Here is a 25,586-nt window from a genome sequence, read left to right on the forward strand (position 1 = left end):
ACCGTGAATGAAGGTGTTTTTGGTAGAGAAATTCTCCTATGAGCTGAAGGTAATTGATGGATCAAGACTGGAAATAAGTAATGAGTCCGCTGCACATGTCGGAGATATGTCATCCTAATGACCTGCGTAGTGCTTGAGCAATCAGGTGAAAGAAAGATGGAGGCAGGCTGGAGTTTATCTTCTGCTCTGCCCTCATTGTGTTTTAGAGCCGTTTGTTTTGTCTGCTCTGTATGGATATAAAACCACTCATGACTAAGTCAGCATCAGTTGGAATTTCTATGAGAGCATGCTGTTGGCCTAATTAGATTGGGGCAGTGATGGCTCAGCGGTTAGAGCTCCGGGCTATTGGTTGTGGGTTCGATACCCGAGCTCGGGAAGCTGCCACTGTTGGGCCCTTGAGCAAGGCCTTTTACACTCTCTGCTCCCTGGGCGCCACAGCAATAGCTGCTCAACGCTCCGGGCATGTGTGCTCACTGTCCACTGTGTGTGTTTCACTGGTGCGTATGTGTGTGTTCACTGCACGGATGGGATAAAAGCAGAAGCCAAACTCTATCTGTGTCCAACACAAATGGTAAACATGGTTGTATAGACTCTTTATAAACATGAGGAATGGGAACCTACCTCCTGTACTCTTTCTTTGTAATTCTGATGACTTTCGTTCATTCGTTTGAAAGAAAAGAATTTCACATGCTGGTAATGGTGCGATCATGTCTTCGTTTAAGTTGGAAGTTGTGCACACCATATCATGTTGTACCAGTGTTTTTAGTTTTTTTTTTTTTTTCATCTTGGCAGCCATTAGCTTGAAGAAAGGAGACCATGCTCCCCTGTTACTGTAGTACAGAGATGACCTTGGTCCATTTTTCTAAATGGCCAGAGGCTTAGTGCGGATTTACAGAACTTAGCAAATCTTATTCACAAACTTGAGCACATCACCCCTGTTCTGGAAGAACTGCACTGATTATCTGTGTTATTTAGGATTGTTTTACAGTTGTTTTACTTGTATTTAAAGTTTTTAAATGACCGAATGTCTGTGTACCTAACTGACTGACTGTTCCAGCACACCGCCTTGGATCTGCACGTTCTGGGCTTCTGCTAATTACAGAAAAAGTGGAGAGGCCTTTTTTTTTGGTTTTTATGCTTTTAAGCCTTTTAATAGACAGTCAAGCGTGGTGCACACTTAGGAACATTTGGAAACAGGTCTTTCATTTGGCCTTTAATTAAAGTTTTTGTTTGCTTCTTAGAAGATATCTTTATGGTTTTGGCTGTGCTGGTATCGTGGCTCATTTTGATGAATATTCTTGGTTTTCTCTTTTAATTAGTTTAACTTGTTTTGTGTGAGGCTGTTACTACACTTTATAACTTGTCTTTGCACTGCTCTGTGTAGGGAAAGTTCATAAGTTTCATTATTTATTCATTAGATTAATAAGATTATTGTTTTAATATCTCTGAGTCTAAACACTTTAAGCAGTCTGCTTGGACATGGTTCGGTTGGAGGCTCATTTACGCGCAGTGTTAAATATGGATAAGGACGACGCGTTCTGTCTGTACTCTGCGTCCGTTTCGTCCGCATTTGTGCACATTCTCTATAAGCTTACAGATGCAGAAGGAACGAAGCAGTACCACTGGACATCGTGGGGCCAGTGTAGCCACAGGTTCGAGCAAAACGCAACCACTGTCACATGGACACAACGAAGGAGAAACTTTGGTAGAAAAGAAACGTATAGCAGAACTTTTGCATCGTTTTTCTGAACGCTTACATCGCAAAAGTGGTGCATACGTTTACATCGCTGCCTCTTTTGTCTTTTATGTACATTCTCCTCCACCGTATGATATGTCAGTTGCTTTTTGTCTCTTGCTTTTTTTGCTTTGTGTGATGCAAAAAACATGAAATAAGCATGAATAAGTTACTTTGGAGGCATCCAGTTTTAATGGATTTAACAATTCCTCTCTTCCTTCTTTATGATGTTGAACATAACATAACTTCAGTTAAGCAACATCACCATAGTCTTGAGTAATGCCACTGAGTATGTTTGTGCAGTGCTTAACTTTAGTACATGGTATATAGGAAATGTTAGCCTCATATACAGTGTCTTCTAAATGTATTGGAACGGCAAGGCCTGTCTTTTGTGTTGTTGTACACAAAAGACATTTGGTGTTGAGATCAAAAGATAAATAGATAATAGATCAGTATTTCAGCTTTTATTTCCTGGTATTTACATGGTGGTGGTTCTCTTTTTTTATGGAGGTCAAATGCACGCTTAATTGGCTTCACATGCACAATAATCACACTGCAGGACATGCAATGTCACGTATACCTCATCGCCATGCTCCAACTTGCTGGATACGAAAGGAAAATTGACACTGTTCTCATGATCCATTTCATATTTATATCTATAGATTACATCTATGCAAACGTTGAAGTAAAATAAATTATATTGGGCAAACAGAGGGCATTATTATTATTATTTTTGTTGTTGTTGTTGTTAGGGCATTAATAAAATTAAATTAAAAAAATTTTGGCAGTTGTATCATGCAGCCCTAATCACAGTTCTTTAGGAAACAACCCTTAACGTCCACGGCCCTTGAGCAAGACACCTAACCCCTAGTTGTTCCCCGGGTGCTGAGGTGCCTGCCCACAGCGCTGGGTGTGTTCTCACTACCCTATTCAGCTCCGGGTGTGTGCTCTCACTACTCTATTTACTAGTGTGATGGCTGGGTTAAATGTGGGGGTTGCATTCCGTTGTGCTGCTGTGCAATGACTGTAAATATAAGTGCGTTTCTGAAAAGGGCCAATGAAAAACAAGGAACAGTTCTTTTACCATAAAACTCTCATGACCCATAATCCATTACAGCGTATCTAATCAAGCTATTGTGTACTGCACTGTAGCCTTTTCCAGTTGCTATGTACAGAATGTGGTCACATTTCTCTTAAAATACCATTTTCACCAAGCTTCCTTCATCATCATCGCCTTATATATGTACAGTTGTTCTTGTAAACAGATGATCTAGTAATGCACAGTTGTTTAGAAATGGTTTCAGCACTAGTCATGTAGGCCCGGGCTATGGCACTACCTGCACTGTTTTTGACTGATGAACTTGTATGGCTTGAATCACGAGCAGATTCTTTATATCTCCATGCTTAGTCTACAACAAGATTTGCAGTTTCTTGTCTCTTTTTCAAAATGAATGGACTGCCTTTGCCCAATGTTTGCAATGTTTTTAGGGCTGCTACTAGTTACCATTTTTCATTGGTTCAGAATCAGAATCTCTCTATTTCACTAGTTACACATAAAATAAATTTTACTTAGTAAGAGCAACACAAGTATGACATTTAACAAGCACACAGACTGTAAATAAGAATTACACTAAGAAAGAAAAATACACTAAACAATCAAATGAATAATGAATAAAGAGAGATCTAACAATCTGTACTTGTACGGGTATAAATACTACAGTACATATCCGTATGTATCCTGAGTAGACATATGTACAGAAAGTTATAGATTATATAAACATTTACATCAATCATAAGTGCGAATGAGCAACATGTTATGCTGCAGTTAATTGCAGTTTGTTTCAGTGTAATTTGGAAGCTCAGTTCAGTTATAGATTAGGTTTTTGATTAATCTATAGGTTATTTTTTGGATTTTTGTTATAAGTATATATGATCTATTGTATTTATGCAATTCCCTACACAAAGAAAAGAGCATAAAATAATGACTGAATTAAGTAATTGGATATGGTTTAGATTCAGTCAAGCCCAAAGTGCACAAACACCAATCAGCATTGTCAACACCAACCAGCTCAATGGTGTTTGACTGTGTGTGATCAGTGTGTGTTCACAATTGGGTCTGTTTTTCTTAATAACATGACGCGCATAACACATTATTAACAGGTTACGGGTCATCAGAAAATTAATTCATGTAATTGTGTGCTAAGATCAGATGTAATGTCCTCTCTGGAGAAAATGGGATCTTCTGTACTTTCAGCTTCACCAAGTTATCAGTGCAATCCAATTGTTTACATGTTAAACGAAATAAGTGTGCCGTTTCAATACTTACTGAGGAGGTGGTAACCCTGTGTAACGTTTTGGCCACCTTTTAGAATGGCCCTCAAAAGTAATTACCACAGTTTGTGTGCCTGTCTCACTGCCTGTTGACTGTAAACCACATGTTAAGACATGAGCTGATGAGCATTTCCTAAACAAATGCATGCATTTAATAAGCATTTTAAAATGTAATGCTGATAGAATCTCCTTTTAAAAGATGCCCAAAAATTTCCGGCTGTACTTTTAAGAATACTGTAAAGCCTTATCCTTCAGCAGTGCTACTAGGCCAACTCTGTTCATGTACTGTTCTTCACTCCTGAATGATGAAAGCATTAGTTCTGGTGAGAAATGTGAAGTTTTTCGGGTCACTGTAGTTTGTTCGGTGCTCAGAATCCTAGTTATTCACAGAAACTGCTAGAGACCAGTGCTTGAAAAGGAAGCAAGAGCATGCTGGAGATTCGACTGTTTTAACTTTATTAATCAAGTGTTGGAGGTCTCGCATGACTCCAACAATCCCTCTCTTTCCCTTTAAGAGCAATTTTACCAACCCTTGTATGTTAGACTAAGCAGCATGATTAAAAGGGTGTTCACATGGAATATATTTGTTCAGCTTATGTGTTTGGAATGACTTAAGAGAGCGCTGTTTTCGTTTGCTTTGATGCCAGGCCTTGGAGCAATTCGGTGAGGGCATAGAATGTGATTGGAATGGAAGCTGGAGGGCTGATTCCCTGATCGGGCGGATTGGGTCAGCGCAAAACACCAAACGGTGAGTCGTTCATGGCTGCTGTTGATATTGGTACAACAGTGCTACACTCAGTGTGACTTACATTTGAATGCCTACCAAATATATAACCTCCTAAACACTTCTACTGCATTCTAGACCCATGCCCAGTGCCATTTAACCTGAACGTTCATTGATTTATTAATCAGTTGTTCATTCGTTGATTTATTTCATGCAAACGTTTGCAGGACGCTAGTATTTTGGGTATTCTGATGCAAATGTAGTCTTTTTAACATGTTGAACGGAAGGACCTTTACATAAATTCCATATTTGTTGCGCTCACTATAAATTGAGTTTGTTCTAGAAACCCAGCATTGAAGTTGATTGAACACTTTTGAATCATGCCTGTAGACAAATGTAAGTTCTGTTCTGCCTTAAATGATGCAGAAGTTACCAGGTGTCAGAATGTAACCAGCGTAATTGGAAATGAAACAGCTCAAGAAGTTGGCTGTTTAAGAAGTTAACTTTATCGTCATTTATTGTCTTAGTCTTACTAGATTAAAAGTGGTAGTGTCGCTGCTGCTGCTGTGGTGGTGGTGGTGGTGGTGTTAGTAGCAGTGGTATCCATTGCTTCTGATCAGTCATTAGCAGACACTTGGAGAGTATTATGATGATTGCCTTGTTTTTGTGCTGGAGGCTGTTATATGGGTCTAGCAGCTAAGCTAGAAAAAGCTTTCCTTTGGGGTAAAATAAATGCACTTTATAAATTGTACAGTGCAGATGTTTTGTTTAGCATGTGGCTTTAGGTATGGTTTCAAAAGAACTGCGTAAAGGCTTTTAGAAAAAGCAGATTTTAGCATCCTAATTCATAGTCACTGGGGTCTTATATCTCTATGGCAGATAAGACAGTGCAGTGGTGTGAGTCTTTCTATGCTAAGTAATCAAAACTCAAGAGTGCTTCAGGGATTCCCTTGTCCTCCAAGACTGCTCATTTAATTTGTTTCAACACTTTACAGGCTGCATGAAAGAAGAATATTGTGTGTGTGTGTGTGTGTGTGTGTGTGTGTGTGTGTGTATGTATATGTCTATATATATATATATATATATATATATATATATATATATATATATATGTATAATGAGATATATATATATATATATATATATATATATATATATATATATATATATATATATATATATGTATGTATAATGAGATATATATATATATATATATATATATATATATATATATATATATATATATATATATGTATGTATAATGAGATATATACATATATATATATATATATATATATATATATATATATATATATATATATATATAAGGATATAAGTATATTTCCTGTTCCTGGACAAACAATTGCTTATTTCTAGTAATTCCTAGAAAATCGCCCGATCACGATCGCCCAGGACGGATTATGTCTGGTCATGTAGCAGTAGGTCATACATGGGTCTTACTACAATTGATGTCATCTTTACTATGTAATAATTCATAGTCATGACCGCAAACCTTACAGTGTATCTCATGACAGTTGCCAGTAATGGTAACATTGTAACAATGGACACCTATTGACATAACCATAACATGAACATGTCGTGACAAGGTTCTGCAGCAGGGACTCAAGGAAAGTGTTGCCAAAGAATGTTCCCATCGCTTCATCTGACATGGATTCTAACCTATAGCCACTTGCACAAAACCTATATGCAAATTATTTATTAATCTTGAATTAAATGCTTAAAATTAAGCTATACATTTAAAGTTATAAAAAATATTATTAAAAAAATATTTACAGTTCTGAATTTACATTCTGGCTCAATGTTATATATTTTTTTTTTTTTAAGCTCAAATCCTCAAATGTTGGACTATTTATCTTAAGTACTCAACAAAAGGACAAATGAACTTATACAGGTCCTGAAAATCATGTGTTGATACTTATATATAGATATATACATAGACTTATAATATTTAAAGGCTATTTTTTTACACAATCACATTATTATGCCTCAGTTACTAACCCAATTTGACTAAAGTGAGGGTAATTTGTGTTGTCAGAATTCACTTCAGTCAATGTTGGATTATTATGAGCAAACTGGTTGATTAGGATCTCATAATTCATTGCCTTCCTTTTTTTGTGAGGTCTTATTTTTGTTTACATCTCATTCAACAGTCAGTTCTCTAATGATGCAAGGAGAGGATAAGAAAAAAAGGAAACAGATTTTGAATCCCAGAAGTGTGTCAGAAGACTACTGTCTCAGAGTGAGTATTAAGAACCACCTTCTGTTCTTCGAAGGAGCTGTATTAATATATAGATTTAACTAATATTGCTGCAATCTTCTTCTTAGGAGCGTCCAAAAGAAGATACGACAAAGATGAAGAATAAAGTGTCCACATCCAGTGGTAAAACATCTCTTTGTGTTTGACATGTCTGTGGAAAGATCTCAGACAACTTACTGTTATAACTCAGGAACAACTCGGCCAGTTTGCATTGCTTTGCTTTGCAATGCAGATTAGTTAAGTTAGAAATATTTTTTGTGGTATTGCCTTTAGTTATTACACTGGTTTCTGTACATGCTGGCTGGGCTGGGCAACATTAATAATTTGTGATAAGTTCCGTCACCAATACGTTTCAATACATTTCTACAACACTGATCAACTGCCTGTTGCGTAACGAAGAGACTAGAAATAATCAAGTGCAGTGGAGTGTGTTTTGAGACGTACTCAGTTTTTAATATATTAATTTGTGCCAGCATTGCTTCTTTTATATTGCATCATGAAAATCAAATCTCATGATTCATATTGTACAGCCCTACATGCTGGTAAGTGATGCTGGGTGATTTGTATATGCAGTGTGTATTCATAACTGATCTTTACATGTGTGAAGGTAACACTAAGAAGAAGCCATGGTCGTGGGATCAGTACCTGGAGGAAGAGCAAGCCATAGCGGCCCAACTAAGCCTCTTTTCTGAGGTAAAGATCAACACACATCTGTGGATTAGGGATATGCTATGAGGGAAACAGTTATTTCTAGATTTTTTTTTCTGTCATGGTTAGGCATGCAAATGGGACTCCATGCTGTTGGCTAGAAGGCATATATGCATACTTAGTTTACATAATATGATACAGTGTAATGAGTTCTGTATTTTTTGGGATGTTTGGATTTTAACTGGATTGCGAGATTGATAGTGGAATTAAAATTTGGCCCATACGATTTAAAGTGCCCATATGGAAAAACAGATTTTCCCCTGTTACAGCCAGCTGATCAAATACAGTGCAGCCAGCTGAATGCTAGAACACCTTGAAAGACGGCTAACCCTCTACTTTGTCACTTTTTTTGCAAAAGTTTCATTGAAAGAAGACCACTTTTGGAAAGCCACATAGCTTAGTGTTTTTAGTTTGCTGTTTGTGAGTAGAATAGTCTAATTTGTATTACATATTCCAAAACAAATGTACAGGCTTACTCCATCATAAGCGGCTGTTGGCTGGCCTGTTAATAGGCAACTATTGCCATTGCATTGTCTGATTTATCAGGCTTGTAGATGAAGCCACAGATGGAACAAATCACTGTTTTGTATGCCAGTAACTACTTGCTCAGTAGTGCTATGTACAGTAACAGCTATGGTTGTTTGTAAATTTGCATTAACAAGATGGTCAATCAGTAGCCTACAGCTCTTGAGATGGTCAGGGCAGCAGATTGCACAACACATTTGGAGCTACAGTCGTGGCTGTATCAAATCAATTTCAGTCAACACAGAGTAACACGTCTGTGGGATGCTTTTATATTTCTGGGGTGATTTTCATGTGATCATTTCATTTACAATATAGAAGATTTTTCTTTGCACAAACTGCATGTTTCTTTTAATCAAGGCATGGCGGTTGGGGTCACGCTGGCACTCCTTCAAATTCTTCTTCAAATTCTATATTCTTTCTTTTATTTCTAGGTCTAAATAGCCTTTATTTCATGTAAATCTACTGATGGGGTTCTTTGATATTAAAATGGCCCTTTTTAAGTAAATCTGTTACTGTATGAGTGCTTATTTTAGCCTAACATTGTCATGAGATTAGTTTTTCTGAGGAAAAAAAAATGTAGAAAGGCCATAGCAGTCATTTTGTTACTTTTTTTTTCTACTCTTTCAGCGCTTTTGTTGTCACCTTGGCAATGCAGCGGTGTCTGTTTCCCAGCAGAAAATAGCGGAGGTGAAAACTGACCAATAGGTTCAGACTTACAGCTTTAAAACAGCTAGCTAGTAAAAACAACACCATCTGGATAAGCTAAACAAGATCAGGCAGAAAATAACCGATGTCTTCATTAAAGAAGAAAGGGGTTTTGACAACGTTTCAGAGGCTTGACAGGGTTCTGATGGAGGTGTAAAAGCACGAATTACATTAAAGCAATAGACAGGTAGACAGAAAGCCACCAGACTGGTGACTGCAGTTTCCCAGACTACAGCAGCAGCTGATTGCTGAGCAGAATGAGCAGAACACACAGATGTATATGTTAAGTCCATTTACACATCATGTCATGCAGTCATTTCGTTCAGGTACTGCTCACATGCATCGGAGACCCTCAAACCTAAGACACTAACTCATCTTTGGCACTCTTATTCTCAAACCATTGGATCTTAATGAACCTGCCTGCTGAACACAAAGCTGGAAATGAATTGCTGTATGTAGCGCGTGCTGTGAGGGTGGAATCCATCTCCTTCTTCAGCTCTGAGATGTTCTGTTGTTCTAAAGGGAGTTAAAAATTCAACATCATCAATCAGTTTAGTGCACATAATACACTAGTGTTCTTGCCTGGGAGCATAATTATAGATCATCGTGACAGGGGAAGAGAGAACTGGACGAAGATGCGCTAACTCTGCAGTTCTTTCTGACGGCCTCATTGAATTGGGCCCTTTTACTTCACTGGCATCTCATTAGGTTGAGCCATTTCACCCTGCGAGCGTCTGCTTGCGGAGAATCCTTATTATGGCTGTTTAATGCCTCTGTCCTCTACAAGTTAAATGTGTTGCGATGCGAGTGTTTGTGCCTTCTGCAGTGTCTTTGTGGAGTTTGGCTTTTTGCAGGTTGTTTCGCTCAGCGAAAGTTGCTGCTGCAGTGTGGAGTAAGCTGTTTGGTCTGCTGTTTGAGTGTGTTTTTTTTTTTTGTTTGTTTTTTTTCCCCCTCCCCGAGCTGCTCATGCTGGCTGCTACAGAGCGCTGCATCAAGGGACGTGCAGAAGCATAAGCCCAGAGGCAGCTTTTGTGTAAGGGAACATATTGATTAGAGAGGAGCTTGCTTTTCTTGCTCAGACTTTTACTGATGCTAAGCTCAATAATGGTGGTCTAAAGGTGAGCTTTAGCACATAAAGCAGGTTTTTTTTCCCCCAGTACTCTGTAAAGTGAGCCCTCCAATTAGCGCTCCGATTAAGAGCCTCCACAGCAATGCTGTATATGTGGTTCTGACAGGACCACAAGCAGTTGTTATTTGTGCACAATAACCACTGATTAATGGCTGTTCCTGTAGTCGTGTCGCTTGTAAATGCACATGTGGCCTTGTAAATGTAACGAGGCATTTCGATACAGAAGTGTTTGCTCTCTGAACTGCTGATTGGATGTATCTAGCTGTATTGTTTGTCCATAGATGGAAATGTGTAACGGTTTAACACTGGGCTGTGTATTGGCAAGAGCCTGGCTATAGGATATGTGTTGTGAATGTATTGCGATACTGTCAGCAAGATACTGTACATTTTAAACAATTCTTAAATCAAATTTTGATTACATCCTAGAATCTGAGTAAAAGGGAGGTTAACTTTTATGTGCAATTAGAACAGTGGGATCTGAACACCATTATCTAGCGGTCAGGGTTTAAACACAACACTAAACGAACCACTGATCTGTTGACATATTGATATATCTTTACATCTCTACTAGAAAGCCTAGGATTTAGTTGCTACTAAAATTATCTATAATTTTTGCATTTATATAATAAAAAAACACTTCTGCTATTGCTATAAGATATATCATTTGAAATCACATTTTAAAATACTTTGATTGATTTTAAATAATTTATTTTTAACTGATAACTGCACATTCTGCCGCTGATGCACAACTATAGCATGTGCAGTCAACACATGTAGTTTAGACCATTATTGTTTAGCTCACACGCCGCTATGTGTCATGGCTTACAAACAGCTTGAGTTCAGTTTTGCTTGCAGTGTCTGTTCACTTGGCACTGCCTCCTCTTTTTCGTGATCAACAGCTGCTCTTGCCTTGGACAGCGGAGCAGCAATCTCCTCGCATGCTTCCAGGTTGCACTTTCTTTGCTTTCATGTGATTCACACGAAATTCCTTTTGATGATTTCTGGAATAAAGTTTCTTTGTGACATCTGGTCATTGATGCTTTAGATGATATTAGCTGCCTGAATCTGACACTCTTTCACTTCGCCAAGGCCCTGAAACATCCTGCAAAATCCCCGTTTTCCCTTTTTATCTAATCCTGATCTTGTGTAGAGCATTCTGCTCGTGTTATTTGCTTTGAGGACGCTGTAAATCTGCTAGAAAAACAAGTCATAGACGCGTTGCCAAGAAGATGGCAGACTCACTGGAAGAGTGGGAAAAGGGAGCCTTATTTAATGTAAATGTCCAAAATGACTGCCATGACCTTTCAAAGTAGAAATCCTTTACTAGACGCTATTATATCTTAGTCTCAACAGTCAAAATGACCGCCTCAGCTGCTCTAGTGTTAACTGGTTTGCTTTTGTTGCTAGCCAGCAAGATAACATTTTTCCTTTCTGCTAATAATTTCATGAAAATATTCATTGACGTTCCATTTTCTACATGCCTTTTGCTGTAGTGTACAGAACTAACCTATGACATTTATTTCATCTTGAGGCTCTTTGGTCAGGCAGGGATGCTTATACAAGTAGTAGTAGTAGTAGTAGTAGTAAGAACTGTAGTAGTAGTACCAGTACTAGTAATAATAACTGTAGTAATAAAAGTAGTAGTAGTAACTAACTGGTAATAAAGTAGTAGTAATAGCTGTAGAAATAATTATTAGTAGTAACTAAAGTAGAAATGATTTGTATTTTAACACTAATTGTAGCAATAATAGTAGTAATAGTAGTAGTAATAATTGTAATAGTAGTAACTAGTAATAAAGTAGTAGTAGTACTAAGAACTGTAGTAATAGTAGCAGTAGTGGTGGTAGTAGTAATAGTAACTGTAGTAGTAGTAGTAATAACTAGTAATGATGATGATTATACTAATGATGATGAGTATCATTACCAGCTTACTGTTGGTAATCAGTAAAGCACTAAATGCATTCACTAATCTAGAAATACAATTTAGAGACTGTTTAAAATGCACTATGCTGTCTAATATGATGGGAATAGGTTTGGTGGTGTCTATTTAACACACATATGATGAATCAAGTCCTTTCCGACTGCTCTTTGTGTCATTTTACACCTTCAAAGCCAAAATGAGTCTAAATAATGGATAATAAAGTACTTCTTCATATAGACATGGCAGCCTCTGCTATTCACTTCACACATGCAATTGGTCAATCACTTTGAGGAATTTGTTTTGTTGAGTACGCCCCCAAATAAACCCTAACCTAATAACCTGTAACCTAATACACAGACTAGACTGAAACACAGACTGTTGACGAGGTGGTATTTGTAGGCATTGGCTGTGCGTGCAGGGAAGAGGATTACCAAAATTGGAGTGATGTAGTTCAAATGAGTATGTGAGTGGCACGGTCATTCAGGTTTCTTGCCATTGCTAGTTCTACTTTCCAATGCCAGCATTACTAAGTTCCTATGTACAATAATGTCTTATGTGTCTGATGCAGCACTGGCTTCTCGCATTAAGCCTTGATTGATAAAGCAGGCCTGCATCCTTCATCACAGTCAGCCACTTTTTCCATGAGGAGATCTGATGAGACATCTGTTCCCCTTAGAAATGTGAGCAAGTAGGCGTTTCCATAGCAACCTGAGTGCACAGACGCATCTTCTGAGTAGCAGCATCTTTTGTATTTAAGAAACAAGCAGAGAGATGAATGAAGTGTCCTTTAATGCTCTTCATGTCTTGTGTACTTGCACTTAAAGGGTTTTTGTTGTTGTTGTTGCACAGTATCAGTCATTTCCTAACAACAAGAATGGCTTTAAAGTTGGGATGAGGCTGGAGGGAATCGACCCCCTGCACCCCTCGATGTTCTGCGTGCTCTCCGTGGCTGAGGTTAGCATTACTGTCAAAAGCTTCACAGTATTATCCAGGACGGTAACAAGGTCAAAACTGTTTTATACCTTACATTTCATTACACTGATTGACCGGTTGGTAATTTGACTTGATTGTCCTCCAGGTGATTGGCTACCGGCTGCGTCTCCGCATCGATAGCTACTCAGAATGCTATGACTTCTGGGTTAATGCTGACTCGCTTGATATCAAGCCAGCTGGATGGTGTGAGTCCACGGGCCACAAACTTCATCCGCCAAAAGGTGAGAGTACACTGCAGGCTTTTCATGTGTTCCCTGGCATATCAAAGCCTCAGACCCCCCACTGTTAACATGGATCTGAAGGTTCTTCCCTTGAAATCCTTCTCCATTAATATAACTTACAGTTGGGGTTGGAAGTTTACATATGCTCATCATTTATCTGAGTGTCATTGCAATGTACAAACACTTGTTTAATACTTTTATAGAAATAAGACTAAGAATTAGTTGATCAGTTGGTTGATTAGTTGATTTAATTCTTTGTTGCAACCCTAGTCTAGTCTGCGAGTTTTAAATCAGCTGCTGTCCATGAAAGAAACCCCTGCTACAAAATTGATCCTCAAACTCGACTAATAGTTGCAGCTGAAGACATGGACAGTGGAAAAAGCTTTTTCTTATCAGTCCATAAAGTGTTCTTCAGGAAGGCAGAGTTGTTCGGTCTCAATTACTAGGTATGTTTGGAGGAATAAAGCTGAGTCATTCAAACTCAGGAACACTGTACCCACTGTTAAGCATTGTGATGGGAGCAACGTGCTCTGGGGCTGCCAGTGGAACTGGTACATTACACAAAGTGGATGAAATAATGAAGGGGAGCATAACAGCTCAGGTTTGGAAACAATTAGGTGTGTTTCCACTGGACAATAGGCCCACACACGCCTCAAAGGTGATTGTGGAATGGGTAAAGCAGGCTAACATAAGGCTTTTGGAATGGTCTTCCTATGGATCTGACCTAAACCTATCAGAAATATGTGGTGGTGCTGGGTCTATGCCAAAAAAAAAACAAAAAAACAAATTGAATTGAGCTCTGCCAAGAAGTGTGATGACATATCCAAACAGAATTATGCCAGAAGCTTGTTAATGGCTACCAAATTGTCTGGTCAAGGTGCAACCTGCTTAGGGGCATGTAAACAAAAATTAGGTTAGGAAAAAAGACGCTTAAAAGCACCAAAATGTTTCTTTTTTTTCTATACAATGTACATGTTGTCCACCTGTTCTGCCTTATAGAAAGAACAGTTCAATCTGTGTAACGTTTAATGTGTAACCTTAACTGTACATAGGTTAACATGCATTAAAGTTTTTTTTGTTTGTTTCATTTTCCGGCAATGTTACCATTTTACAGTTTTGGTATTGTAGCAACGATTAGTGAGTGTATCGTGAAGGCTAATAGCAACCACCATTTCATTGTGTAGAACATGGCGAGATCCTTTCCTTTTGTACACAATGCTTGCTGGTTTATAATCGGACAGGAAATTACTTTATAGGTGTTCATATATAGGTCCATATATCTTGTTTAGATAATGGAAGATGATGGTCATTTATTTAAGAGGTATTTTTTTTTAGTTATTTACTTTATTGATGCATAAAACAATGAAGTGAATGGTTTTTCTTGGTTATAATTCACAGCATGTACTGTTCCAGACAAATAGCATGTAATAAGACTTTGAATTGCTTTTCAATGTTGCAAGTAATGAACTGCTCGATTGCACCAGTTGTAATCCAGATTAATGTGGACCGGGTGGAATGAGTTATAATATGTTGCACAAAGTTTATGCTGAAAACAACTGCACTGCTTTTTAATAGGCAAAAAAACTTTCTTGATTTGAACATGATACATTTTTCATCGTTTGATTGTGGTAGTTTTAATGTGTTGTCTTTTTCATAGCACTAATTTCTTTCTCTCATTTTTCTCTCAGGTTATAAGATAAATGAATTTAACTGGGAGAAGTACTTGGAGGCTTGCAATGCTCAGGCTGCACCAAAGAATCTGTTCAAATCCCAAAACAGTGTAAGTGCGCCGTCTTGTGCAGAGTCAGCCTACGCCTCAGCCAGTGAGAGAACGGTGCCTCTTGTAGGCTGAAGGCTGCTTTGTGCAGTCCAGATAAGGAAAACTGCAGCAGGATTTTTTTTTCTCTGCTTGGTCTGTTGGTTTATTCACACCTGGTGTTAAAAGACTGTATGCCTAGAGTTGTAAAAAAGTGGTTTGTTAATTTGTTTCCTCCAAAAACCTGCCCTGTCAGCGCTGCTGTTCCAATTATTTTGAGTACTAAAAATTGCCAATTTTGTGGCCTTGTTGGATAAGATTTGTAGCTAATTTCTTTTTTCCTTCAGCATCCACTGCTGTAGGAAAAAAAAGGAAGAATAAGTGCGTACCAATCCAAATGGTGCAGCATTTTATGTTCTCTGCAGTTTTGGAAAGAATGACAGACATTTATTTTGACTTGAAGGAGAGGGTGGGTCTGCAGACAACTGCTAAACCAGTGGTGGCAAACAAAACAGCCTGTAGGCCAAAACAGGCCTGACAGCGGTTCTAATCTGTTCTGCTGCTGTTTAATTGGGTTCGACTGCACTGACACTGACCTGTAGGCACAAACAAGGAGAGGATTTAATGTTCTTCAGAGAAGTTAGCTAGCACATTTAGAGCCCTGTGTGAACATGCAGGGCCAAAACAAACCCTGATCCTGTTTATGAGCAGGTTTATTGGGACATGTTATTATATGAGAGCTCTGACCGAGGCTTTGTGTAAAATTAAGTCAGTTTATAGTCAGTCAGACATTGATCGTACTTGTAGACATTAGCCAACATGTGCAAATGATGTGTAGCTACTCATTACCAAACTAAGAACTTCATGCCTCGCTTCAAATAAAAGTGACCTCAGTGTCAGTTTTTTTGCAGTAGAAATTGCTCTGGCCCCTGTGCCTGTTGCCTCAAATGAGTTTGCCAGCCCTGTTCTAAACACTTCTGATCCCCTTTACCTGATGACTATCATGTTCGTCTGTTGTGTATGCAAAAAAAAAAAAAAAAAAACATGCTTAAGTTTCCAGTAAGGACAACTGATGGTCTCTGACCTCTATAGAAAAGCTATTGGCTTGACTTCATTGATCTGTGCTTTGGATATCTTTCGATTAAGAGAGCCCAAATCTGGATCAGCAATTTTAAGCATGCCAGGCAGCCTATATTGGGAGCTTATTTGTGTGAATAACATGTGAACCTCTTTCGAAACAGACCACATCCTCCTCAAAGTTTCAAGTGGGCATGAAGCTGGAGGCAGTGGACAGGAAAAACCCCTGCCTGGTATGTGTGGCTACGGTGGCAGACATCGCAGACAATCGTTTCCTGGTCCACTTTGACAACTGGGATGACACCTACGACTACTGGTAGGATGAGGGAAATTTATTTAGCTCACTTTGTTCTGTCTCTTGTTGTTACTGAACTGAAAAGGGAGCCATCTGCTGTTATGTATTTAATATTCAGTGTGTCTCTACCACAAAAAAGACTATTTTTTGTGTGGTTTGTTTTTAGTCATTACTAATCCATTGGCTTGAATGTTTAATGAAGGCAAAGAGCTGTGAGGTGTGTGTGTGTGTGTGTGTGTGAGAGAGATTTAATTGAATTCTGGAGAAAAGTCAAGGCTCATCACCTGCATATATATGTGCAGCAGCGTATTTGAGATTTGCCCTTTGAAACACAGCATGACATCTGCAGGAATACATCTTATCAAGCTCTATCTCAGGACCTGTTAAAATCAGCATGTAAATAATCAGTGAATGCTAATGATTTACATGCTGATTGTAACATGTCCTGAGAAACCTGCATTAGATATTAGTTGTATTAGTGGAATACATATGTCTTCTGAGTTCAGGAGGAGAGGTTGTGTAGAGGGTGTAATGTGCAAATGATGAGGATTGATTGAAGTGTATTTTTTAACTTGCGCTTGGCTATGAGCATCTAGATAAGGGATTCTCGTGTTGATTTTACATAATCTGACACTTTACGGTCTGATTTCCCCTTTAGAGGGGAAAGGGGGTATATTTAGAGCCAACCTCACATAATGCGGTAAAGCAGATGCTTAAAAGGGAAGAGTTTATTGTAGGGTTTTGTTTTTTTGTTTTTTTCTCCCCTTTATCCTTTCGTCTGTCATACTGCTTACTTCCAGCAGGAGAAGCTCCGAGCCTTGCAGCCCTGCAGCTTCCTTCAAATATCCCAGCAAGCATCTCTTCTTGGCACACTGCAGAACACGCACACATGCATGCACATAGAGATAGCAGAGGTTTTTCAGTTCCTCTCTTTTCTTTCCCAAGGTTTCCTGCCTCTTTATTCCCTTCTGCTTTCAGCCCTGTTTTATAATTAAAGCCAGCCAACACAGAACCGATGCTCTGACGGTGTTTGTTCACTCAAGTGAAACTGAGAAGGATGCTATCATACCATCATGCTGTCAGGAAATCATTGTCAGGTTGTCATGTTGAGGAATAATGTGGAAGAATGTAAAGAGATCTCTGATGATGTTGGACATCTAAAGTAAATGGAGCCAAGCGTGATGCTTTTTATTGTTGTTGTGGTTTTGCCCAGGTGTGACGCCAGTAGCCCTCATATCCACCCTGTGGGCTGGTGCCAGGACCACGGGCGCCCTCTCACAGCACCTCAGGGTAAGTGCCAGTCCCGAACCGTGACCTGTGCTCTCAGCTCACTGTTCCCGTCTCTCAGCTCTGCGAGAAATGTCGTTTTGATTCATCTTTTTTCATCTACTCCAGTCTCACAGGCAATGGCAAAGATTCAGGGCCAATGATCAGGCACCATTTCTACTATCCATCTGTATTAGGAAGGTGTCATCAGTTTGCTTGCAGGCTGTAGTGAACTTGCCCTTGTGTTCGCTGGCATCAGGAGTCTAGGTGCGAAATAATTCCATTTTCTCTCTGAGGGCCGATTCATCATGCCACGTTTCAATTTCATTAGTCTGTTATTTGTCCTTTCACTTTTAGTACCCTTGTTTTAAGCAGTTAAAGTTGACATCGTTCACAAAGCTGGACCATAGCAGAACGAGGGTCCTTCACTTGTAATGCACTCTCCTAAAACATTTCCAGATTACTAAAACACAGATAATGTAGTTCTTCCTTCATAAATGAGGATTCATTGTGGCTATATATTGAATGGATCTATGGTGTTTTCAAATATGTTTGGTTGTACATGCAAGTCATCAAAAAATAGTACACGTTAGGACTGTGTGTTAGCAAGAACCTGGCGATATGATGCGCATGACATTACAGTGATTACGTTTCAAAGGTGATTATATATTGCAATTTAAGAAATCTAATTTTAGGAAAATTGTTATAGTATAAAAACACACAATCATATGTATAAAAGTGTACTATTTAAGCAAGTACAGTTGGATCTGAAGAACCCACAGCTAGCAGTGTTAAACAACACAAAATGAACAACTGTCTGCAATTATCTGCACAATATGCAGTATTTTACAACTGATTTATTTATTTTTTTAATCAAATATCGATTGAGGAGAGATACAGTTTTGATCCTCTGTCATTTGACTAAAAAGACAAATTAGTCATTCACTCAGCACAGATATGACTTCCTGTGTCTCTGGATGCCTTTTTATTTGCCACAGCTGGTCAGTTCATGGTATAGACAGTGGCTCATCAACATGTGGATATTGATTGACTCTTACCTAGGCCACAAATAAAAACACCACAGTGGTCAGCAGGATTTTGTCATTTTAACTTTTGACCAGCAGCTTTTTGAAAAGCCCAACTTGCTTTCCCGCGATTACTGCAGTCTACTAAATCAGTATGTTTATCATGCATCACAGTAAAAATCACAATACATCTTTCCCCCAGCTAATCCTTTCCCAAGGCCCCAGAGTGCAGATAAAAATGGCATCCCATTGGGGCATGGTTGTTTGTTGGTTGTCTGACCGTTTGGCTTGATAAGGTAGAATGGATGAAATAAAGGCCTACCTTAGCCCCCAGGGTCTGATTGAGGTAGCTATCAGCTCCTGTGTGTATTGATTGAGTGGAAATGTATCCAATCTTAAGCAAACGTTTGGGCATGCCTGGTTAAATTACATTACGTGACACATTGATTTTTATGAGTGAAATAAGTTACTCTTATTACTCTTACAGAATACACTTTATATATATATATATATATATATATATATATATATATATATATATATATATATATATATATATATATATATATATATATATATACATATATATATATATATATATATATAGCACTTTCTATATAATATAGCATTCATAACCATTACTGTTCATGTGCTTATTTTACATATTACATATTTTTTGAAAGTAATGGTACATTTAAAGCAACATTTAAATGTAGCATTTTCACCTTAAAATGACCGCTTCCAAATCATTGTGATTCTCCACTGACTTGTAATGGGTAAAATGGCATTGCTGTCGACACTACTTCAGACTCAGCACACGGCTAATTGCAGCATGTAACTTTGGAGAAGCAGGCAGGAGAATGCTGCACAACCAGAGTTATTGTAAAATCTGGTAATATTACTGTACCATGTCAGTTCACACACTTCTTTCATCTTCAGTGACTATTCTGTATCTCTCAGCTTGTCCAGAAGAACATGTAGTGGTGGCTTAAAGTGTTAATTACACTGTCCTACTATAGAGGGAGCCCAGGAGTAAGAAATGTTAATTTTACATAGTGTTGCTTTAAATTTTAAGGATAAAGACATGTGAATGATTTTTCACAAGTTTTGCTGCATTTGTCAAGGCAGTATTTCTATTTTGTTTCTGTGTAGGATCTCCTTCCGTCTTTGTGGATCCTTAATCATTGTCTCTCTATACCTCTGTGTTCTATCTCTCCCTATTATTTTTTTCTCTGAACTGGATTGTGTGCATGTGTGCTGTCTGGGACCGGAGTACATCACTTGGTCCCCTTTCATGAACTGAAATGACAATAAATAAATTCTATTATTCCTTCATTTCCATGCCTATAAAATAAACAGATTCCCTTTCCCTGCCCCCTGTCAATTAGCAGCTGTCTGGGTTTTGTGTGCTAAACTGCAGGGAAAATCCACCTAAAGAAGCACTGGGCAAATAACAAATTGGTCTGGTTAAACAGGTTGCGTTAATTTCCGTGTGAGTTTCCATAGTACTTTACAGAGGTTTTACGAAAAAAACCCGCCTTCATTTAAGCTTAAGAACTAGTTTAAAAAGGGCTTAACATTACAAAACAAAACATTTGGGAAAACTCACCCTAGAATGTTTAGAAGACTCTAGACTGCTTTACCTAAATATCTATCCTTAATTCATTTATTTATATATTTATACAAAATTATATAAAAAAAAAAGAAATAAATTTTTCAGTGTATGCATTTAAACCCCTCCAGAAATAAAAGTTGTGTTTCCCTGTAATTTTGATCCCTGTGGATGTAGTTCAGTATCAGCATCTGCAGACATGTACACAAACAATAAAAAAATCTGGTCTTGGCATCTGCCCACCGTTCTCATCAGCATGTTCCTAAAAGAGCAAGATAAACCATGCTTACCTTCTTCTCTTATATATATATATATATATATATATATATATATATATATATATATATATATATATATATATATATATATATATATATATGTTTTGTCTGTTTGGCCCTGGCTCAGCTCAACCATTGCATGTGGCACCTGAGAGCAAATGGTTTGGGGGACCCCTGCTGTAGAGAACAGTAATCTAATGTCTTGGTATGGGATTTCCCAATCAGAGAACAAGTCTGACACACTGATTCTGCTGTAGTAAAACATAACCTCATTTGCAGGTCGGTGCAGCCCGTTCAGCATGATGTATTGCATCAACTGGCCCTCCCGGTATTCTACCCCTCAGGCCAAAACAGACCTTCAAACAACCAACTTCTTTTAATGTTTCATGGCATCTCCTCTCGCTATTGTGCTGAAGTGTTCAGTGAAATTAGAGCTCCTGCTATTCACAGAAGTACCTACAGATATTGAGTCTGTGCCCAGGAAGGGTTACTTCCTCAGAAATCACACACACACACACACACACACACACACAGTATTATGCTGAGGTTTTAAGCACCCAAGTACATTGCTTAAAACTGTTGATCTCTGCGATAGTCATACATGCAGTACAAAAGTAACTAGAAAAACGGACTTCCTCATTTTGAGGAAAGCAGTTGAGCGCTTGTGTTTGAAGATGAAAGCATGGTTCTAGGTTTGACCTGAATGTGCCCCAGCCAGCATGGGCACATTCACCAGCTCCCCTCATTTAAAATAGTTAAGCATTGATTTGCAAAACCAGATGCTCAATGTTAACTATAATACTAGACTCCCATGGGAGCACCACTACTACTTTCTGTATGAATAAAAATTTGTATATATTCTAAAATCAGTGTTTTACTGAGTAAATAAACCCTTGCTGTCCAGATTAGGAGCTTTTTACATTTTAGGTTCTCTTTCCCATGTATCTAAAACATTTGCTGTACATGTACATCTTTGGAACATTTTCAATAGATCTTATAATCTAGCAGAAGTAATCTGTGGTCCATGGCACTGCACTGTATGAGCAAAATACTAGTGCGCTCTTTTAAAAGGAAAGGAGGGGGGGGGGTCAAATGGTTCTTTAAGTGATGCCACAGATGTCCACAATTGGTTCCTTTAAAAAAAGAGAACGAGACATTTTACATTTACAAGTGATTAGACATTTAGAAGGCTCTTCACACTCATTCGACTAGAATCTTTTTTTTTTTTTCTTTTTTTTTTTATAAATGGACCCAAAGGTGGTTGTTCTATATATTACTCAAAAGACGTGTAGGACCTTTAATTTTTAAGAGTATATTTTGATTGTATTGCTGTATATTGCTTGTCTTTGTCAGGATAATTGGTTAGAGGCTCATTTTCATATTGAAGACTCCTACATCTTTTTTTTTTTTCTACTTTCTTGGTTTCTCAGCCCCTCATTCCTTGACTTCTTGATCTGATGAGCTGTGAGCCAAGCTCTGCTAGCCCAGAGTTGCATTCTTCACCCAAACTGCAGCTGTCATCAGTTTCCCCACTTTAACCACACAGAGCAGTCCGGGCTACTAGATTCATTTCCAAGCATTAGTCATTATATGTCATATCATTTGCTGGCTGCTATCACATCTTTCTCAGTCCAGCATTATCATGTTTGCTGCTGCAGTCCAAGCTGAGGCACAGGAGCGCATAATTGAGCATTGGAGACCTTTTTGTGTGTGTGTGTGTGTGTGTGTGTGTGTGTGTGTGTGTGTGTGTGTGTGTGTGTGTGTGTGTGTAGAGACACACAACAGATAACACCACCACCTGCCATTGCGTTACAACAACAGCATGTGGGAGACCAGGGTTCGATTCCCGGTCTGGGTGACTGTGCTGCGCTACACCAATAAGAGTCCCTGGGCAAGACTCCTAACACTACATTGGCCCTCCTCTGTAATACGAGTAACCTTGTAAGTCGCTCTGGATAAGAGCGTCAGCTAAATGCCGTAAATGTAAATGTAAATGTAGAGAGCCTGGCCTGACCACACTGCTCTGGCACCATGGATAGAGATGGACCAGGCTATGGGTTTTGGGTGGGTTGGGGAAATGTGGCTCAGGCTGATATCAGCCAGGCCAGCCAAGTCTGCCCTGAGGAGGAGCCTAGCAAGGTTAAAGACAGAGGAACGAGACAGCATCATATCAGCATGCAGAGAATATGGAGTGTGACGGCTGCTCTCGCTGTGTCTGGTAGAGCTCTCCTCACCAGTTTGCACTGAAATTGGCAAATACAATTACAGTTCGTGCCTTAATTCGGACAACTAGATTGTTGCACTGGAGTTCCACCAAGCTTCCCCTGCATGCAGCACAGATTTCATTATAGATAAGCAACGTGTGCACGTATCTGCAGAGATAAAGCGGTGATGCTCAACAGGGTGAAGCTCTTCCTTACCTTTTGAATCAAAACGTCTCTCAGATACTGTTAAGCAAAGTAAAGCACTTCTGTCTCCGGCTTCTCATGTGATACAAACTTATCTGAGAGAAACCGTTTTCTTCCTTAATTGAGATTTTATTCAGGGCATAAATCTCTGCCGTACAGTGAGTTAAGGGTGACGTCTATGGGTGGGAACACTTGCTGTAAGATAAAACATTTACAAAGAGATAAGACCGCTATCTAAACATTTTCACTGGTCAGGTGACTTATTTGGGTGCAGTACATCCAGAGCCATTTGTTTAAAAAAGTGTATGCCTTTTTTATATTCTGTAAATTTAACATATATTACATGCTGTGAATTCTCTAAATCGTGAATTTGGTTTACATTGCATTGGATTAAACTTTTAATTAACTAAATATTGATTTAAGATTTTATTTATTGTAAAACAGCTACTTTTGATGTACATTTATCAGCCATAAGATTAAAACCACTTATCTAATATATCATAGCGCTTTTATTAGGGCATGTACATAGCCAGCATTAACCTGGCTTACAGTGTATTAAATGCTGCCCATGAATTAGTTGATCATGTTCAGCTGATCTCAATAAAGTAACCCTGCCTCAAATTTCAGTTTCTAAATCATACCCTTGAGTAACTCTACAGGTGCAGCTGCAGGCAGATTGGTGAGCTACTGGCTAAAACGTACACCAGCCCAGCATAATGATCCAATCACAGAACGTCAAGTTCAGTACGGAGCTCGATACAATGCAGTCCATCCCACCACTTCTCATAAAGCTTGTCTTCCTCTGTGATTTCACTGTCAAGATTACCACATATTGAACCTACTGACTAAACCACAAATTGGCTGCAATATTTCACACAATACCGAAATTGTGTAATCTTCCACCAGTCCTAGTAACACAGTACCAACATCACCAGGTAACGCAATTATAATAGGTTAGGGAACCCTTGAATTTAATAATCCATAGATCCCCTTTTCACAGCGACGTCCTCCACCAAACATTTCCTATTGCTGCAAATGCTATTTGCACTATGTTGATATGGAATTTTGGACCAAGTCTCCCTGCAATGTGCTCTTACGTTCCCTTGTGAATGTTTTGATTTGGTTGTTCCATCAATCATCTAGATGTCCTGGCTCTGAGGCTGCAAAGAAGTCCCAAACCATTGGAGAGTGGCAATGCTCCTCAACTTTCCCAACACCATTTGTAGCCTTTTTCAGCTTTGTGTGTCTTACCCATCTTCTGAGGTCTTTGAAAGTTTTTGCTCCAAAGCATGGTTCACACTAACACTGGTCAATAATCTTAAAGGCTCTTGGAGAAGTTCGCTTGCTTACTTTTTCTAGCCTGCACTGTGGATGTTTACTTAATGCGCTCAATAAAAGACATGATCAGTACTACTATGTATTACTTTCATTAGGTTGTTTGTCTATAATTGTGTTTCTTAGTTGTCAGTAATCATACAGTTCCTAAATGAGCAGGATGTACTCAGTGAAATGAGACCGGAAGGCTGTAATTTGTTTGTTTATTCATTTTTCATGCAGAAACGTGCCAAAATTATTGAGCTGGGAATATGCAAATTATGAAGTAGCAATATTCATTTGTACAGAGTAAATATCTTGCTAAATTGGTTAGCCCCGCTGGTCCCACAAAGTGTTGGTAGATCGGTAGTAATTCATGCCACTGTTAGTAAATCTGCCCTTTAGCTTTTTTTGTGTACATTTGCATCACCATTAGCCACAGTCATTCATACATATATATATATATATATATATATATATATATATATATATATATATATATATATATATATATATATATATATATAAATATAATATTTATATATATACAGTCATGCCCGAAAGTATTCATACCCCTGGCAAAGTTTGACTTAAATTTACTTTTATTTAACCAGAAGTTATATTTTTGCCTTGAAACGACACAGGCATCTCCCAGGAGATAACACGATGATGTACAAGAGGCATCATTGTGGGAAAAAGTATTTCTCAGCTTTTATACAGATTTGAACAAAAAGTGGCATGTCCAAAATTATTCATACCCTTTGAAAACTGTCACAGTATATGGGAAAATCCAAAGTTCTATACCATTCCAAATAGTCCAAGCTGTTTTAAAGCATCCTAATTACCCTGATTCATTGGGAACAGCTGTTTTAATCAACTCAACAGGAGAAAAACAGCAGCTCTCTGCAGTTGGTTTGTGGACAGTCATGGCTAAGACAAAGGAGCTCACTAAGGACCTGCGGCTGTGCATTGTGGCCGCTCACAAGTCAGGAAAGGGCTATAAAGCCATATCAAAATGTTTTCAAGTTCCAGTGGCTACAGTGCAAAGTATTATTAAAAAATACAAGAAGTTCCGCACTGTGGAAAATCTCAGAAGATGTGGTCGGAAGCCAAAAGTGACACCTGTGCTGGCCAGGAGAATAGTGAGAGAGGTGAAGAAAAATCCAAGGATCACCACCAAGGCCATCCTGGTGAATCTGGACTCTGCTGGTGGCGACATCTCTAAGCAGACAGTTCAACGGACACTGCACACTGCTGGGTTCCACGGACGCAGGCCAAGGAGGAC

General features: G+C 38.6%; 1 protein-coding gene across 1 annotated transcript in view; it reads left to right on the plus strand.

The window, feature by feature from the left end:
• The window catches only part of LOC140556285 (lethal(3)malignant brain tumor-like protein 4), a 102,867-nt gene that overhangs the window by 11,137 nt on the left and 66,144 nt on the right, over positions 1–25,586 (plus strand). The window contains 9 exon segments of the mRNA XM_072680020.1: positions 4,714–4,814; positions 6,962–7,050; positions 7,137–7,191; positions 7,676–7,761; positions 12,906–13,010; positions 13,135–13,270; positions 14,959–15,050; positions 16,268–16,419; positions 17,612–17,688. Of these exon segments, the coding sequence (XP_072536121.1) occupies positions 6,973–7,050; positions 7,137–7,191; positions 7,676–7,761; positions 12,906–13,010; positions 13,135–13,270; positions 14,959–15,050; positions 16,268–16,419; positions 17,612–17,688 (781 nt within the window). The 5' untranslated portion in view covers positions 4,714–4,814; positions 6,962–6,972.

The sequence above is a fragment of the Salminus brasiliensis genome, chromosome 5 (genome assembly GCF_030463535.1).
Source record: "Salminus brasiliensis chromosome 5, fSalBra1.hap2, whole genome shotgun sequence".
NCBI classification, from domain to species: Eukaryota; Metazoa; Chordata; class Actinopteri; order Characiformes; family Bryconidae; genus Salminus; species Salminus brasiliensis.